General features: G+C 51.4%; 1 protein-coding gene across 2 annotated transcripts; it reads left to right on the top strand.

The window, feature by feature from the left end:
- Nucleotides 1-5,866: 5,866 nt before the first annotated feature.
- ANKK1 (ankyrin repeat and kinase domain containing 1) lies at nt 5,867-18,505 on the top strand (the record flags this gene model as incomplete). 2 transcript variants are annotated; one of them, XM_082843739.1, is made up of 8 exons in its annotated part: nt 5,867-6,048; nt 11,955-12,249; nt 13,662-13,813; nt 14,064-14,113; nt 14,725-14,880; nt 15,583-15,701; nt 16,339-16,372; nt 17,289-18,505. In XM_082843739.1, 8 exons carry the CDS (start codon nt 5,867-5,869, stop codon nt 18,503-18,505), a joined length of 2,205 nt encoding a protein of 734 aa, XP_082699865.1. The 2 variants fall into 2 exon arrangements, with proteins under 2 accessions (XP_082699865.1, XP_082699864.1); XM_082843738.1 differs by having other exon boundaries at nt 16,339-16,375.
- Nucleotides 18,506-19,423: the final 918 nt, after the last annotated feature.

The raw sequence follows: 19,423 nt of genomic DNA, 5'->3' as shown, positions 1-19,423 counted from the left end.
GTCAAGATACAGACAGTACCTTGTGCTGCCCTTTTCTAGCCACGTCCACTCCACCCCCCACCTCTGACAACCACTAATCTGTTCTCTATCTCTAGAAATTTGTCATTCCAAAAATCTAATATAAATGTAATCTTCTGAGATTGGCTTTATTCACTCAACAGAATTCCCTGGAGATTCATCACGTTGTTATGTTCATCGCTAGTTCCTTCTTTTTTATTGCTGAGTAGTGTTCTGCAGTGTCCATATCCCAGTTTGTTTAACATTCACCTGTTGAAGGATATCTAGGCTGTTTTCAGATTTCAGCTACTCCAAATAAATTTGCTATGAAAATTGAGGTTAAGGTTTTTGTGTGAACATACGTTTTCGTTTCTCTAGGACAGATGCCCAACTTGCTTTTGCTAGCTTGTATGGTAACTGTATGTTTAGTTTTATAACAAACTTCTAGAGTGGCTGTACAATTTTCCATTCCCACCAGCAACATGTCAGTGATCCTCACTTGCATTTGGTGATGTCTTTTTTTAATTTGGGTCAATCTCATAGCTGTGTGTAGTGATGCAGTTTGCATTTCCTTAACGGCTAATGTTAACATCGTTTCATGCACTTATTAGCCATTGTTACTGAATGCAAGTTCATGCACCCGACACACAGTGAGGCTAAACAAACCAAAACGTCGAAGGGTGGAGCAGAGAAAGGTGTATTGGAGGGCCACGCAAGGAGATGGGTGGCTCATGCCCAAAAAACCCCAAACTCCCTGAAAGTTTTCAGCAAAGTATTTTTTTTTTACATCTTTATTGGAGTGTAATTGCTTTTCAATGTTGTAATGTTTGTGTTGGTTTCTGCTGTATAACAAAGTGAATCAGCTATACGTATACATATATCCCCATATCCCTTCCCACTCGCTTCTCCCTCCCACCCTCCCTATCCCACCCCTCTAGGTGGTCACAAAGCACCGAGCTGATCTCCCTGTGCTACGCGGCTGCTTCCCATTAGCTATTTTACATTTGGTAGTGTATATATGTCCATGCCACTCTCTCACTTACCCTTCCCCCTCCCTGTGTCCTCAAGTCCATTCTCTAGATCTGCATCTTTATTCCTGTCCTGCCCCTGCCTCTAGGTTCTTCAGAACCTTTTTTTTTTTTTTTTAGATTCCATATATATGTGTTAGCATACGGTATTTGTTTTTCTTCACTCTGTATGACGGACTCTAGGTCCATCCACCTCACTACAAATAACTCAATTCCGTTTATTTTTTATGGCTGAGTAATATTGCATTGTACATATGTGCCACAACTTCTTTATCCATTCATCTGTCGATGGACACATAGGCTGCCTCCATGTCCTGGCTATTGTAAATAGTCAGCAAAGCATTTTTAAAGGCCAGATGAGGGAGGGGCATGGTTGTTTGTTGCACACTTCTTGGTGTAGGAATCCTTTGTTCTTGCAGCTGTCCACCTAGGTCAGGTCACAATGTTCCTGTAAACATCCAACAAGACAAATGTTATTCTCTGTTCTGCACTTTTTATCTCTATTTGAATGGAAAAGTGTTATACCCTTAAACGTCAGAGACTTGAGAATGGGCTATCCTGTATATTTCAGTCTACAGGCAACATTCTAAACTTGAAGCAAAAGCAATAGAATACAAACATTACAGTAAAAGAAACAGACCTAATATGGAGTCTGGTTTGTTCTTCCCTATCACACCATCTGTATATCCTCTTCATTGAAATGTCTGTTCATGTCTTTTCTCCATTTTCTAATGGGATGGCTTTTTGTTTGTTTGTTTTTACTGTTGCATTTGGAGGGTTCCTTAGATATCTAGAAAATTAGCACTTAGCCAAATACGTGCTTTGCAAATATTTTCTCTTCATCTGCAGTTTGACATTTCATCCTCATCCCAGGATCTTTCACACTCTGAAACTTTTTAATTTTGAGTAAGTTCAATTCCTCAACTCTTCTTTTTGTGGGTTCTGCTTTTGGTGTTAAGCCTAAGAACTTTTTGCCTAACCCTAGGTTCAGAATATTTTCACCTATTCTTTTTTCTAAAAGTTTTATAGTTTTACATTTAAGTCAATGATCCATTTTGAGATAATTTTTTGATAATGTGAGGTTGAGGTTGGTTCATGTTTTTGCCTATGGGTGTCCTTTTAGGTATATTTTTAAAAGGTTAATCCTTTCAGCAACCATCTGAAATGAGTATTGTATTATATTATCATCCCATTTCACAGATGGAGGAACCTAGAGAGATTTGGTAATGTGACCAAGGCCCGACTGCTGACAGGTGGTAGGAAAAAAGCCATGGTTTGAAAGCAGGTCTACCTGACTCACATGCTCTTGCAGTTAAGCCCTGCTGCCACCGCCTCATTCCTTCCCTTTCTTTCTGGGAGAGTCTTCCTTCCTGGGCAGGTGTCCCCGTTTCTTGAACACATTCCTTCATCTTGACTAACCTTGTCCTCACCTCGGTTCATGGGCTACCAGACATTGGAGCATGCCACAACTCATCCAGGTGTCCTGTGACATGTTTGCAGGGTGGAGAATGGGGACAGATTGGGGAACTTCCCTGTATGCAAAGAGCTTGTCATTCTGGTCTGGGGAAAGGCTCATACTGGATTTCAGCATCTTTCAAAGTATTGCAGAGCTGCACTACCAACTCACTGGTCTGGGGGTGGCAGGCCCTCCCCCAGAACAATCAGACACCAAAATTCATTTAATAATTCTGAGTCCAGAAAATTTTCATCCCTGATCTGCCAAAGTGAAATATATTGATAGAGCCAACAGGAAGGACTTGGAGCATCTTGGAGCAAAATTCCTATGGTTAGAACATGTTTCTTGCTCTTTCTGGTGGGACTGGATCATGGTCAGACTACCCTAGTAGTTCATTTCCATTCATTGCACCCATCCCCGTTCATGGGTAGGAGGGCAGTGAATGCGGAGCTTTCCTCTCCAGCCCTCTGCTCTCCACCCACTGGCTGTGGACTTCCTAGGCAGGCAGGACCTAGTAACTTCCGCATTCAGACCACTGGGGAAAAAATCAGCAGTCTATAGATTGTCGTTGTTCTTTCCCAGATCCCTAAGTATCACCCTACCTATTAATGAGGGATCCAGGAACTCTTTGCCTCTGTGACTTTACATTCAGAAAGAGCCCCTCCCCTTACTTCTCTCAGAGTTTTTCCAAAGACTACTAGGCTTTTGTCCTGGCCCACCTTAGAGAGCCCAGCTACAGGTATGTATCTATTTTGTAGTTATAGGTACATGCACATATCTATTCTGCCAGATTCTTCAAAAGCCTTGGAGGTGCCTGATCCCTCAGCTTGGCTGTTTCAACAGATAGGTCAACAGTAACACATGCCAGGTCCTTTGTGTCCTTCTGCCCACCCTGTAAAGAAATGAAGAAGAGTTTTATTCGGGATTCTGACACCTGCCTTGAGCCCTGGGTATCTCCTCCCACAGGGATGATTCCCCAGCACTCCCGTGATGGTCTCTGCAGAGGGCCAATGGCAGATTCTGGTTTCTTGCTCTCCCTAGAGAGCCACTTCAAGTGTAACTGGTCCAAGGGGAATTTCCTTGATGGATTCAGGCCATTTGACCCTGGTATTTCCCCCAGTGGCCTAGATAGATCATGTTGAGGGTCAGAGATCAGAGTCAACCTTCCTTGGGTCCCATGGGCCACCTTCCCAATCTCCATGCTCACCCACCCCGCAGAAGCTGAGAAGCATTCTCCTTGGTCTCCTGATCTCCTTGACAATAATATCCTCTGTCATCTTCCAAGCTTCCCTGGGGGAGGATCTGAGACTTGTCAGGAGTAGGCAGGGCTGCTCCAGGGGCAGTAAGTTCTGTCAGGCCCTGTCTTGCTCTAACCAAAGCAAGCCAGGGCCTCCCTCTGACATTGTCTTTGGGGGTATGTCTCCTGCTCTGGAACAGTTTCCATCGCCTCCACCCTCTTCCAGGGAACACGACCCCCTTCCCTCCTTTTCCCCCATATCCTTTAAAGGCTCCTGTTATGCCCAACCCTTTCCACAGGGACCAAACAGACCTGGGTTTGAATCTCAACTCCCACTTACTAGTTATGTGGCCATTCACTACTTACTGTCTTCAAGCCTGGTCCCCCCATCCCTCACAAATGGGGAGATATTAACCTCATGCTGTTGTTGTGGATTTAAACAAGATCGTATCTATAAAGTTTGTACAGCAGGTAAAGGAACTACTGACCTTGGAACAAAGTTAAGGCTCAAGAGTGGCATTGTCTCCGGGCCAATCTTCAGTTTTCACTCTGCCCACCAGAATTCATCCTGGGGAAGGCGGGTAAATTGTTATGGGAAGCGCAAGTGCCCCAACTCCCACATGGGGTCCCTGCTCACCTATCATGGCCATGCTGCTCCCCAGGAGTCTGGCAGGAGTCAGGATATAGGGCTCTACAGGTTAGGGCCAAAGGCAAGGCATGTCCTCCTCTGGTAGGCAGGCTCCTCAAACTTGAGGATGGTCACCTGGGGGTTCCCTGGGGACTTTGGCTCACCTGCCCAGCTGCAGGTGAGAAGTGACCTACCCTCCACTGCTCTGTGACAGTTCCTTTAGCAGCACCTGCCCTGGAATGGCCCTGGGAAAGCCACCTGTTCAAGCACTTATAATTTTCTCTGTACTGGGGGGTCTCTCAGGTGAGAGGGCAAGTCCGTGGACCCAAAACCCAGAGATACCCCACGCCCCACCCAGGTTCAGCACCAGGAAGCTTTCCTGTATCCTCACTTGTATCCCCAGACAAGGACCAAGGGACCTCCCACAGTGGATGCCAGGAAAGAGGAAGGAAGTAGGGAGTTCGGAGAAAGGAAGGGGAGGCCACCCAGATGTGCTTCCACAGGACACCTCCCTCCCCTCTGCCATTGGCTAACTTTACCCACCAGGACAGCTTCACATCTGTCCAGAAGCCACGTCTGCCTCTGCAGGTGCATCTTCTCCCCTCCTGCCCCAAGTCTCCGCACTGAGCCCTTGACCAGATTCCTCCACAGCCCCACCCTGCTCTGTGTTCGTCTCCTCCCAGGCTGCCCCAGTCATGCTCCAGCTGCTCCCTGAGCCTCATCTCTGGCCCCTGGCAACAAGCCACCCCAGTAACTGGGCTAAGGAGTTCACCTCCCCCATGGTCAACCCCAGACCCAGCACTCATCCCTCTCAGGTTGGGGCCAAAAGCAGTGCCAAGAAGGGGAGCTCCCGCCTCTCACCCCATGGGTCCTGCTGACCCCTCCTTGGTGACCTTTTGCATGCAGAGACTGACTGGCAAAGAAACAAAAAAGCCGTCAACAACAAAGGAAGCGCTAAGTCAGCCGAGCCAACTGATCCAGACCAGCGAATCCGCGTTACAACGCTTTACTCCAGACTTGCTGTGGAGGCGTGGGTTCCAGGCCCCTAGCTCTACAATGGAGACCCCTGGCAGAGCCCTGAACCTTTTATAAAGCCTCAGGACTTGCAAGTTGAATGAATAAATGAATCTACTTCAGTGTAGAGTTAGGTCCAAATCAAAGGGGGGCCAACTGCTCTGGCCAGACTCCTGTTTCTAACTTCAGGACACCTTCCACTCCCAGCACCTACCCAGGATCAAGCTGGGGGGACACAATCACAGGCCGAGACTGAGGAAGGATACTGGGGCGGGGCAGAGTCTTTTGGGGTGCTGCGCAAAGACGAACCCTCTTTCCGGTCCGCGCCCCCATCGCTGCCCGGGGCCTCAGGGCTCAGGCTGGCTTTCCCCGCCCTCGCAGGGCTGAACCAGTTCCTCCCCGCTCGCAACCCCACCCTCCTGGAACCTGCCTCTCAGGAAGCGGAGGGTGCAGCCCGGCCGGCCGGGAGCGCGCGGGGCTTGGAGGGCCCGGGCCGTGCCGACCCCATGGCCGCGCGCGTGGAGCAGCGGCTGGGCGGCCTCCCCGTCTTCACCCGCGACGACTTCGAGGGCACCTGGCGCCCAGTGGCGAGCGGCGGCTTCAGCCAGGTGTTCCAGGCGCGGCACAAGCGCTGGCGGACCGAGTACGCCATCAAGTGCTCCCGCTGCCTCCAGCCTGACACCATCAGGTACCCGCCTGCCTACCCCCTACTTTTGCGGAGGGAAGCCCGAGGCCCGGGGAGCTCCCGAGGGAGGGGCGGCCGGGTTGAGGCTGAGGACTGTTCTCTCCACTTTTCTAAACTCTGTCCTGTGGCCTGAGCTCCCCAGGCACAGCCCTGTCTGTTTCTGGCTCTGAAATAAACTTGGCTCTGTTTGTGGAATCAAACCTATGTGTGAAATCCACAGAGGTCAAAGGTGAGCAGGAACTACCCTCCAAATACGCCTTCGTTCCATTCAACCTCCCAAACTGGTCCCGCCTGCTTCTTTCCAGCCTCACCTTGCTTCCAGGTGTCGGCTTGGTGATGACTGCTCTGGATGACCCTCTGCCGCCCTCCTACCCACCCCCTAACTCGCAGCGCAGGCAGGGCTGGGCTTGCTCAGAGCCTGTGGCACTTGGCTCAGTGATGCTCAGTGACCTGGGGGGAATCACAGGTTCCACACCAGGGGCAGCTCTTGTCTGGTGTGGTCCCAGCCCAGCCCATGCAGGCCGATGGGGGCTTGCGGGGGGGGGGGGTGGTGGAGGCTGCCCAGCCTGCTGGCCTGAGAGCCTGTCCAGCCCTCACACCGGCACTGCCAGCAGGTCAATCCTGGAATGCTGCTGTCTCCGTCCTTGTTTTTGTCTCTGGCTTCTCCCAGGTCCCATTATACGTACTATGACCACTCCCTGGCAGGCCTCCTTTTCCCTCTTACTACCTCTTTCCCATTGCTTCCACCCATCTCTGCCTTCCCATTGCTTCAACCCACCTTTGCTGGTACTGGCTGTGCCCTCGCCCCTCGTGCAGCCATGGAGACTCTGGGATATGAAGTCTGAGATGATAACCATGTCCTCCTCCCAAGCCTCCTGGGACATCACCTAGAGCGCCTTGGGGGTGCAGGGAGCAACTCCTATTGGCATCTTTCCTGGTCATTCTCTGTGGTCACTATGCAAGCTCCCAAGACACAGCCTCCGGTCCCACACACCCAAGTCCCTTCTCTCACTCCCAGACGCCCACCTGCTTAATGAATAAGGGCAAAGTGAGATAGCCCCAGACTCACCCACCTTCCTCCCTCAACATCGTGGCTTGGGAGTAGAGTCAGGTTATTCTAGGATCTATTCAAATCATTTACAGCCTTTGAAGCATTGACAAGACTACTCATGAGACATTGACAGTAACTCCCATCTCAATTCCCTTCCCAATTCCGGGAATCCTTGGGTGGAAAGGGCTAAGGGATTTACGGTAATCAGTACCTGCCACGTGTGGAGTGCTATACGAGGAGTTTCATGAGTATGACTTCACTGAGTCCTCCTTCCATCATCTCATTCATGTGTCCTCCTGATGAATGTTTATTGCTCACCTGCTATGTGCCAGGCTCTGTGCTGGACCCTGAGATATAATGGTGAATGCCACAGATATAGCCCTCTAAGTGTTCTCCTGGAGCTTGCAGATAGGGGAGAAAAGACATTAATCAGATAACCCCACGTGTAAATGTAAGCGTGCTGCTGTGAGAGGTGTAAGAAAGGAGAGAGTTGTGGTTCCATGAAGGCTTATTATTGGAGTTTGAGATCAGAAAAGGCTTCTCTGAGGAAGATACACTTGAGCTGAAATATGAAAGATGAGTCTGAGTTAAGTGGGTGAAGAGAGGAAAGCTTTCCATGTTGAGTTTAAGGTGCCTTTAAACAACCAAGAAGAACTGTCAGGTAGACTTCAGAGTAAAGCTGTGAGCTGACAGTATTAAAATTTGTGAATCATTTGTTATAGGTGTATTTGAAGCTAGGACGTAGGTGACGTTCGCTCATTCTAAGCACTAAGTGAACAAAACAAAGTCTCTGCCCTGGTGGAGTTTATAATCTAATGAAGGAAGACAGAAAACTAACAAACAAACGAATATTTTTATCTATATCCCTTACAAACCACCTGACATTTTCTTTGATTAAAATACCTAAGGAGAGTTGAGTAGTCTGATCTTCCAAAAAAAAATTTTGATCTTCCAATAAATCGTAATTTGTGGGCTTTTTTGCCCAAAATGTTAAGATTTTATTTACCAAGCTTCTTTGCTGTACAGAAAGGAAAAATGCTGTTACAGTCTCAGTGTAAGTGGTAGCCACACATGGTTGACTTACCAATCGCAGCTCTCCACCCTACCACAAGGGTCTTACACGAAACTCTGACAATGCTTATAATTTTGTCGTCGCCTATAAATTTGTTATAATGCTTGGTGGTAGATTTCCGAGAGGGACTAAATGGGTGAAGGCAGAATGTCACAGGAACTCTTCTTTGGTTCTTTGCGTGGGTGGGTGTCCTAGGGTTTGTATCACAGCTACCTTAAAAGAAAAGCTACCAACTCCATTTGAGCAGTCCAGCCAATACGGAACTCAAGAACAGATAAAGCAAGGTAGGGTTTTTGTGCAGGTTGTTTGGAGTCTTTCCTTCAGCTTTCCTAGTTTCTTCCTCCCCTTCATCCTCCTCATTTTCTTCATTTATCACCTTCTCCGTCACATCCAAATTCTCCCCTCCCTTCACTTCATCCCCTTCCCCTTCTGCATCTTCCTGTTCACCATCAGACTCTCCCTTCTCACTGTTTTTCTCCTCTTCCTGTGGGCATCTTCTCCTCCTTCATTCTCTTCTGGGGGGATAAGGATTGATGGAGCAGGGTTGCTATTTTCTATAGGCCTGAAATCCTTCCTAATTAAGTACTATTTGAGAATAGAGATTTGAAGCAAAGAAAGAGCAAACCATGTGGCTCTCTCAGGCTCTCTTAGTGTTCTAGGCAGAGGGACGAGCAAATGCAAAAGGTCCTGAGGAGGGAACAAGCTTGACATGGTGGGGCAGGTCATAGAGGGCTTTGTAGGCCATTGTAAGAACTTTAACTTTTATTCTGCATGAGAAGAGAGCCACTGGACAGTCCTGAGCAGAGCAGTGACATGCTCTAACTGACATCTTAAAAGTACCACTCTGGCTGCTGGTGGAGGGGAAGAGAGAGAAGCAAAGGCACCAGTTAGGAGGCTTGGGCCAAGATGCCAATGGATAGAGGTGGTCACCAGTGGTCAGATTCTTGCTATATTTTGAAGGTAGAGCTGATGGAATGTGCTGAGGGGCAGCTTGTGGGAAGGAGAGGAAGAGAGGAGTCCAGGATAAGCAAGATCTTTGAGGGCTAGAGGGATGGAGGCCCCGTTCACTGAGATGGAGAAGGCTGAGGGAGGAGCGGGTTTGAGGGGAGAATCAAGAGTTCAGCTTTAGACACATAAAGTGTCAAATACCCAGTTGGAGATGCTGAGATTGCCTAGAGACAGAGTACGGAATGAGACGAGGAAAGAAGAGGGCCTGGGACTGGGCCTAATGATCAGGTCACACAATAGGAGCCCGCAAAGTAGGCACTGACCCTACACTGAGAACGAGAAAATTGCTTGTAGGCTCCAGCAACATGGGGGTCATCGGTGACTAGCAACAGCCTGTCAGTGAGGTATTAAGACCAGAAACCAGATGAAAGGGGATGGGGGGAGATGAAGAAAAGAGAAAGACAACAGGTGTAGCAAACACTTTCAAGAAGTCGGGGTGTCCAGGGGAGTTGTGCAAGTTACTGCTGTTCCCATTTTACAGTTAAGAAACTGAGGCCCAGAGAGTTTGCTTGTTCAAGGTCATACAGAGAATAAGGTGAAATTGGGATTCGAAAGCAGGGCAACGCGATCCCAGATCCCTTGCTTTCTCCACTTCATGACAGGTGTCTTCTCAGTTCTTGTGACTTCAAAAGTACAAGAGGAGACAGATAAAAGAAAAAATATTGCAGAGGTTTGAGGGGAGAGTCCTTGAACAGTAGAGCAGTAAAGACAAGAACGGCAGAAACCAGGACTAGCCAACCTGTCCAGATGCGAGGGAGAGCAGGTGCCTTTCCCTGGAGCAGAGGAGTCTCTGGCTGGCTTCCCAGGGAGGCCCTGTGAGCACATTTCCAGCAGCCTCTGACTGCAGTGCCAGTGCAGCTTTGCAAATACTCTGCTTTTTAAAGATGTCATTTCTCCTTAATCTTCATCCCCGCAATCCCAGAACAATTTATAACAATTTGCATATTTGCTGTTTTGTGGCACGTACAGTGAAAAGAGTGAAAAGTTTGCAAATGCTTATTTTGTAAGGCTTTCCTTTAAGTATTGACTTCTGTTCAGTTCAACATAGATGCCTTGTGCTGTACGTGGCCATGTGCTGTGGGGAGTACCAAGATGAAAACTTATACTTCATCTCCAAAATGGAATCCCATGCAGCCATTACCGAGCTTGCTTTGAGAGAATAACGATGCAGGAAGTGCTCCACTACACCAACAGGGAAAAGCAGATCGCAGAACAGCCCACACTATGTGATGGCAAGAGGGAGTGGAGGAGAAAGGAGTGACAGGGAGGGAGAAAAGGAGAGAGGTTCCTTGAAATGTATTGTAAAAGGATACGCTAAATTATTAACAGAGGCCAACTCTAGAGGGTTGGGTTACTGATGATTTAATTATTATTACTATTTTTATTATTATTTTTTGGCTGTGCCATGAGGCTTGCAGGATCTTAGTTCCCCGACTAGGGATTGAACCCAGGCCCCACAGTGAAAGCACTGAGTCCTAACCACTGGACCGCCAGGGAATTCCCTAATTTTCTTTTCTATTCCCTAGATGTTCTACAAGGTATATATATTACTTTCACCATCAAAAAGTTCAATAAATGATATATTTTTTCAATTTTTTTTCAATATTTTTTATTGAGATATAGTTGATGTACAATGTTGTGTTAATTTCTGCTGTACAGCAAAGTGATTCAGTTATACATATATATATACATTATTTTTTTAATATTCCTTTCCATTATGGTTTATCATAGGATATTGAATATAGTTCTCTGTGCTATACAGTAGGATCTTGTTGTTTATCTGTTCTCTATATAAAAGCTTACATCTGCTAACCCCACCTCCCACTCCATCCCTCCCCCAACTCCCTGCCCCTTGGCAATCGCCAGTCTGTTCTCTGTGTCCTTGATTCTGTTTCATAGATAGGTTCATTTGTGTCATATTTTAGATCCCACATATAAATGATATCATATGGTATTTGTCTTTCTCTTTCTGACTTACTTCATTTAGTATGATAATCTCTAGTTGTATCCATGTTGCTACACATGTGGCATTATTTCATTTTTTATGGCTGAGTAGTATTCCATTGCATATATGTTCCATATCTTCTTTATCCACTCATCTGTCGATGGGCATTTAGGTGGTTTCCATGTCTTGGCTATTGTGAATAGTGCTGCTATGAACATAGGGGTACATGTATCTTTTTGAGTTACAGTTTTGTCTGGATATATGCCGAGGAGTGGGATTGCTGGATCACACGGTAGCTCTATTTTTAGTTTTCTGTTTTCCATAGTGGCTGCACCAATTTACATTCCCACCAAAAGTGTAGGAGTGTTCCCTTTTTTCCACATCCTCTCCAGGATTTGTTATTTGTAGACTTTTTAATGATGGCCATTCTGACCATTGTGAGGTGGTTCCTCAATAAATCATATTTTAAAAGAGAAGCAGGAGGCATAATTTTGGTCCTCCACGGGCTTGCGGTCTCCTAGGGGAGGTAGACGTATAGAAGTGGCCAGAATAAATGGCAGGCTTTTTGTGGCCACCTCTGTAGAATGGGCTGGCTCCTGCATTTGCAGACCCCTTTACTTCCTGTCTTGTTGCATCTGGGCCCTAATCTATGCATCCACTGGGCATCCTCTCGTGTCTCTCTTTCCCCCTCCATTACCTTGCAAGCTCCCAAGGCATCTCTGGGTCTGCACAGCCTGGTAACAAGTCTAGTTTGTGTGTCCTGCTAGTTGCTCTTAATTAAAGGGTAATTAAAGGGTCAGCTCCTTCCGTCTCTCGCTCCTGTCCCTCCATAGCTCTGACGTGAATTGCCTCATTGAAGAAGCAACCAAGATGGAGAAGATCAAGTTTCAGTACATCGTGTCCATCTACGGGGTATGCGAGCAGCCCCTGGGTGTTGTGATGGAGTTCATGGCCAACGGCTCCCTGGAGAAGATGCTGCCCACTCACAGCCTCTGCTGGCAGCTCAAGTTCCGCATCATCCATGAGACCGGCTTGGCCATGAACTTCCTCCACAGCATGAACCCACCACTTCTCCACCTGGACCTCAAGCCGGGCAACATCCTCCTGGACAGCCACATGCATGTCAAGGTAAGGACCCTAGTGAACCCCTCTGCCCCCTTTCACTCCAGAGCCTTCTCCAGATGAACAGGATTATTTACTGCCTGTCAAGAGTTTTTGTTGTTGTTCTTGTTGTTTTTAATATGTATTTATTTGGCTGCACCAGGTCTTCGTTGCGGCATGTGGGACCTTTAGTTACAGCATGCGGGATCTTTAGTTGCAGCATGCAGGAGCTTTTTAGTTGCGGCATGCACGTGGGATCTAGTTCCCTGGCCAGGGATCGAACCCGGGCTCCCTGCATTGGAAGTGTGGAGTTTTAGCCACTGGACCACCAGGGAAGTCCCCTGTCAAGAGTTTTAAGCAGCTCCCTTCATGGATAAATGCCGAAGGCAGGGATCACACCTAAAACAGATAGATGCACAATGAAATTTGGTGCATGAAACTGGGTATCAGGACGTCTGCAAAACCCCTCTTTGAATGCCAGTCTTCCATTTCTAATGTGGGTAGAATAATCTCTATCCCATTCTTTGCTTCAGGTGAGAATGTGTGTACATGAGATGTTCTTAAGAAAGGTCATGATGGCCATTTTTTCAGTTCCTAAAACACGCCCCGCTTTCGTTTCTGCCCCAGGACCTTTGCACATGCTGTTTCCACGGCCAGGAACAGTGTTCCCCCACTCCCTCTTTATCCAGCAAAGGCCTACACATCTTTCAGGTCTCAGCTTAAACAGCACCTCCTCAGGGAGGTTTTCCCTGATCCACCCCCGTGGGCCCCTGTTATATACCCTCACCGTACCTCTCTTTTTATACTGCTAACCCCAATTGTAAGTATATAGTCATTTGTGAAACTATTTCATTAGCGACTATACCCCCTATTTGAATAAGCACTTAGGAGAGTAATGGGCGCGAGGGTTTCATCATTCTTATCTGCTGCCTGACCCTCAGTATCCAGCCTAGTTGGCACTCAGTGAATCGTCAGTTTATTGATGTATGAATGAATCGATGGATGGAAGCAACGTTAGAGATAAATATACATGGTGTCAATGCTTCAGGGCCCGTGAAAGTGGGATGAACAGAAGCTCACCGAAGACGCCACTTTATCCACAGTCCCTTGGGGTAATGGCCACACCTTCCAAGTACTTACCACGTGCCGGGCACTGTTCTAAGTGCCTTTTGTATATTTCCTTATTTAATCCTCATGATACCACTGTGAGTTAAGTACTTATCTTGTTTCCCTTTTATAGATGAGGAAATGGAGGTTCTGAGAAAATAAGTAACTTGTTCAAGGTCATCCTGTGGTACATGGTAGTGCTGGGAGAGAGCTTATGGTCTCAGCGGCTACACTACACTGGCAGTGAAGATAGTGGGAGGGATGAGAAACTCAGGCAGTTTCCTAGAGGCAAGACTGTATTTCCCCCCATCCCCATCCGGGCTTCCTCCCAGGTTTCAGACTTCGGCCTGTCCAAGTGGATGGAACAGTCGGCCCGGATGCAGTACATCAAGAGGTCAGCTCTGCAGGGCACCCTCAGCTACATTCCCCCTGAGATGTTCCTGGAGAGCAACAAGGGTCCAGGTCCCAAATACGATGTGTACAGGTGAGATGGAGGCTGGGCTCCAGGCCACATACCCAGGGCGTAGCTTGTTGTCAACGCCCTGCCTGGACCCCAAGGCCCAAAGGGCAGGGCAGGACAAGGATGAGGTCTGGCCCCTCCCTGCCCACGTGGGAGGAGGAGGGATGCGGGGGGATTCTGGCTGGAGAGGCATTGCCTAGGTTTGTGTGGTCCGTGGGGCCCCCCTGCTGGATGTCCGAGACGCCACTCAGGGGGCGCTTTCCCCCATCTGCAGCTTCGGGATCGTCATCTGGGAGATCCTCACTCAGAAGAAACCGTATTCAGGTAGCACGCGACAGCGGCACCGTCAGATGGGGTCCCAGAAGGGACTGGGAGGCTGGGGGTTCGTGGGGGCAGGGGCAGGCGGCAGGTTTTTCTTGGGGACCGTATTGCTCTTTAAGGGTTCCCATCCTCTCACCCTCCTTCCTTCCTCCCCCTACTTTCTAGAGCTCACATGACGGTGAAGGAAAGGGCAACCCTCAGCCCAGGCCATACTCTCTGCCTCTAGCTCCTTTGCTTCAAAGTGTTCTTTCCTGTTTCTCTCACCCCCAACCCTGCCACCCAGGTGTCCGGCAAATAGATTGTCAGGTAATTTGGATAATCCAGCAAAGTTCAAAATCAGAGCCTGTAACTAGGCCTGCTGGTCAGTCCTACCACCTTTGGACAGCAAAGCCCGCAGTGAGGGGCCATGGCCGGTCTCGGCCTGGGCGGGGTTGGAGCTGGACCAGAGACCCAGCTGCTCCAATCGGAGCCTCAAGTCAGCCTGCAACCTAGTTATTAACTTACTGTGCATTTATGGGGCCCCTGCTGTGTGCACCACCCTGTCGGGATCCTCAGAGCCCCCAGCCCCTCTGGCCCTGCCTCAGTACCCGCATAGCCTGGGCCCCCTCTCACAGGCTTCAACATGATGACCATTATGGTGCGAGTGGCCGCAGGCCTGCGGCCCTCCCTGCAGCCTGTCTCTGATGAGTGGCCGGCGGAGGCCCAGCATATGGTGGACCTGATGAGGCGCTGTTGGGACCAGGACCCCAAGAAGAGGCCCTGCTTTCCAGGTTCTCATCAGCCTGATGTACACAGGGATGAGGGAGATGGGTGGGGCTGGGGGGGCCCACAGGCCAGGAGCGGTGGCTGAAGCCCCGGGCCACTCCTGAGAGCTCTGCAGGGAGGGCCCTGCGTGGCACTAGGGCAGACTCTGTACCACAGTGCGGTGTTGGCAGGGGGTGGGAGGGTGGGGGGTATGGATGGCAGAGGGCCAGTGGCAGCTGAGGACTGCGGTCTGGTCCCTTTGGGTTAATGTGTAACCTTACGGGAGGTAGAATAGAAAACCTTCATTGCTGGAAGGCATCTGGGCCCGGCTCTGTTGCTTCTGAGGCTCCAGTTAGCCTGCGTCCTCTCAGGCTGCACTGTCCGCATTGGTAAAATGTTCCCAGACCCTGAGATCACAGGCGGGATGGGTCTTGCGGTCATCCACTCCTTTAGGAACTATGCAAATGTAGGCACGTGTGTAAGCGTGAGCATCTTAGCAATGCTTTATGGAACAGGTCTGACCCTCCAAAAGGGCCAGGGACTTGCCAAACGTGGCCCCACTGAGCCAAGGCAGGACCCTAGCTTGCTGGCCTTCTGGTGCGCGTGTGTGGATGCCCCTGAGCCCAGGGATGGCTTTTGGGAGGGGGGACATGGGACATATTAGGGTATTTAAAACGGGGAAGAACTGCAGCCCAGCCTGTCACTTTCTTTTGCTTTTTTTGGAGCAGACATCACAGTGGAGACAGACACCCTGCTGTCCCTGCTCCAGAGTCCTGTGGCTGACCCAGAGAGCGAGGCCCTGGCCAGGAAGGTGTCCTGCACGGCGTGTCTGCGCCGGCCCCGGGAGGTGAGTGCGTGTGGGGCGGGCCTGGTCTCCGGCAGGCGCTGAGGATGCGCGCGCAGGTCCCTCCTCGTGAGGCTGCCTGGCTGAGGGGCAGGTGGGGACCGGAGCCAGTGCACGCTCTGCTGGCCAAGCCGGGCAGCCACTCGGGGACACCTTTTCTTAAGTTGCTCGAAGATGCTCTAAGGGCTAGCGGTAGCCGTGGCTCAGAGCCTCTGAGAAGGACGTGCCATCCCTCACATGCGTGACATTAAACAGAGCCTGTCCTGCAGAGGGAGACCTCGGCTCTCCCAGGCTCTCACCCCCTATGGGTCAGCGTCATCCTGGCTCTGCTGTCCTTTCCCTCACCTGGGAACCAGCTGTGGGCTTCCGTGGGGCTCTAGGCTGAACCCACAGGGCCGCCCTGCCTTCCCTGTGGCCCAAGGGGAAGTCAAGGCCCTGGGCCACCTCTTCCTGGCAGGGCCTCCTCTGCTCGGGGATTTCCCCTAGACACAGCTGGTGGCAGGGATGAGAGAGGAGGGGGTCTCCTAGGACAGGGTGGAATGCGAGTCCTGACAGGTGAAGGGAGGAGTGGAGGCCGGCATAGGCCAGAACTGCCCTGATCCTCTGATCCGCCCCCTGTCTTCTGGTTCTCCCTCCCCAGGTCAGTGAGGAGATCAGCCAGGAGCTAACAGACAGTGGTGAGTCCAGAGTGCGCAGCTGGAACCAGAGAACCCACAGCGGAGGAGAAAGTGGACTCAAACCATATCCTGTCGCCATCCTCCCTGGCCCCGCTTCCCCCCAGGGCCTGTCACAGATCAGGAGTCCGGGTTCCCTTTCCTGGCACCCGGCCCTGTGCTCCAGAAATGCACATGCCCCCGGAGGCCTGGCTCTGCTTCCCCTTCAAGTCTGTGTCCTTTTGAGGCCGGACTCCTCCCTTCCTGGCCGGGGAGGAGCATTGGTTTTCAACTCCGGTTGCATATTAGAATTACTTGGGGAATGAAAAAGTATACGATGCCTGAGCCACCCTAGAATAATTTAATCAGAATCTCTGGGGGTTTGGGCTGAGCAGTGATTTTCATTTGTTTGTTTTTTTTGTTTTGGAAATTGTTGCTTTTAATTCTAATACACCACTGGGTAGAGCAGGAGGAAGTGGGTCCTTAATGGCTCAGGAGGAGTTCAGATCTCGGAGCTCAGCTGCAAATTTATCTCCAATTTGCATTTATTTACTTTGTACCAAGCACTGCTGGGGGAGTTCTTACCTACATGATATGATTTGTCCTCCCAGTGGTAGCATGAGGTTGGGCATTGTTCGTGTCCCCTTACGGATGGGGAGCTGGAAACTCAAAGAGGCAGAGAACACGTGATGCCAAGAGGTAGAGTCAGGATTTGCACCCCGGCCTCTTTCTGCCTCATCCTTACGGGACGGGAAGAGCTGCCAGAGTCAGTTCTCTAGGGCAGTGGAGCCTGCATAGAGATCCGGGATGCCGGGAAAGACGTTGCCCTCACTCCTATGTCTTTGTTCCTGGCTGGTACTTCCAGGAGGCGGGGGGATGGCCGAGATGACCTCTGGACAGGTCAGAGGTCCTCTTCTCAATCTCACCTTCCTCCCAGCAGACTCAGGAGACTACTTGAAGCGGGTCCTGACTCTCTCAGACGGCAAGAGCCTGGTCCTGAGCGATGAGCAGCTGCGCATCCGTGAGAACAAGGTCACTGCCCTCCACTTCCTGGTGGCTCAGGGCCGCCTGGAGCGGGTGAGGCTTCTGCTGGCCCAGGAGGTTGACGTGGACTGCCAGACGGCCTGCGGCTATACTCCCCTCCTCGTCGCCACCCAGGACCAGCACCCCGACCTCTGTGCCCTGCTCCTGAAGCACGGTGCCGACGCCAACCTGGTGGACGAGGACGGCTGGGCCCCGCTGCACTTCGCAGCCCAGAATGGGGACGACCGCACTGCCCGCCTCCTCCTGGACCACGGGGCCCGTGTGGATGCCCAGGAGCACGGGGGGTGGACCCCGCTCCACCTGGCTGTACAGAACAACTTTGAGAATGTGGCACGGCTTCTGGTCTCCCGTCAGGCTGACCCCAACCTGCAGGAGGCTGAGGGCAAGACCCCTCTCCACGTGGCCGCCTACTTTGGCCATGTCAGCCTGGTCAAGCTGCTAACAGGCCAGGGGGCCAAGTTGGATGCCCGGCAGAGAAACCTGAGGACACCGCTGCACCTGGCGGTGGAGCGAGGCAAAGTGAGGGCCATCCAACACCTATTAAAGAGTGGGGCGGCCGCTGATGCCCTTGACCAGAGAGGCTACAGCCCACTGCACATCGCCACTGCCAGGGGCAAGCACCTTGTTGGCAAGATGCTACTCAGGTACGGCGCCAGCCTCGAGCTGCCGACCCACCAGGGCTGGACGCCCCTGCATCTAGCAGCCTACAAGGGCCACCTGGAGATCATCCACCTGCTGGCTGAGAGCCACGCAGACGTGGGGGCTCCCGGAGGCATGAACTGGACCCCCCTGCACCTGGCCGCCCGTCATGGGGCAGAGGTGGTGGTGTCCGCACTGCTGCAGTGTGGGGCTGACCCCAATGCTCCCGAGCAGTCAGGCTGGACGCCCCTCCACCTGGCGGTCCAGAGGGGGGCCTTCCTGAGCGTCATCAACCTCCTGGAGCACCATGCAGACGTCCACGCCCGCAACAAGGTGGGCTGGACGCCTGCCCACCTGGCCGCCCTCAAGGGCAACATGGCCATCCTCAGAGTGCTGGTCAAGGCCGGTGCCCAGCTGGACACCCAGGACGGGGTAGGCTGCACACCCCTGCAGCTGGCCCTCTGGAGCTGAAAGCAGGGCATTGTCGCCTTCCTCGAGGGCAAGGAGCCCTCACTGGCCACTCTGGCCGGGGCTGAGCCTGGAGCCCAGACGGAAGTTTAGACAACCTGCAGTCTCCTTACCTGTAAGGAAGAGAGGTTGGTGCAAGTGACGCTGGGCTTCTGGCAGGGCCCCTTCCCTGTCCTTGCCAGCTGCCCCTTACACCTTGAGAGGAGACGGGAACCTGGTCCCCTGGGTGGTGGAGGGATGGGGAGAGGAACACTGAGGTTGTAGCTGGGGAAGGGGCCCCCGGCTCAGAGATCTCCTTTCAGCCCTTCCTCCACGTGTGTCTCTAGCCAACTCTCAGCCTCTTCCTCCTGTACCTGGACTCAAGCCCCCGAAGTGAGTTCCCTCTTTATTCCCAAGGTTCCTGCCACCTTTAACCACTTGCCCCTGAGTCCACAGGGGCCCTTGCATCCTAGAACTCTCTCTAAAGAAGGAGGGAGGCACAGAGGAGAGGGAAGTGTTCCCTCCCAGCTCACGTCTGTGTGACTTGGCCCCTTTCTCCGGGCGCGGTCAGGACAACCAGACACCCGTGCTCTGTGCAAGGGCAGGAGCTGAAATTCCGGAGGGATTTTCCACTTCCAGTTGAAAGCCCCAGCCAAGAGCCTGTTGGCTGCACCGACCACCTTCCTGGCGGCTCTGGTCCCAGGGCCCAGGTCTGCCATACAATCTCTTGCAGGGAAGGAAGGGTCTGCTCCAACCGCCCACGAGTGATCCTACATGGGACGCTTGGTCCCTGGTCCCCCTGCCTCACCCCTCACCCTTTGCTGTGTCCAGTTATGTGGCCGGTTTCAAATCTAGCATAAAGCTGTGGACCTGAGTCCCCGCCTCGGAGGTGGACTGACCCGTGGCGCCAGGCCGGCTGCGGGGGCTGGTCTGGCGTGTGCG

Source organism: Leucopleurus acutus, assembly GCF_964270905.1.
Source record: "Leucopleurus acutus genome assembly, chromosome: 8".
Lineage (NCBI taxonomy): Eukaryota > Metazoa > Chordata > Mammalia > Artiodactyla > Delphinidae > Leucopleurus > Leucopleurus acutus.
The sequence above is the reverse complement of the archived record's forward strand: the minus strand, read 5'-3'. Positions and strand labels throughout refer to the sequence as shown.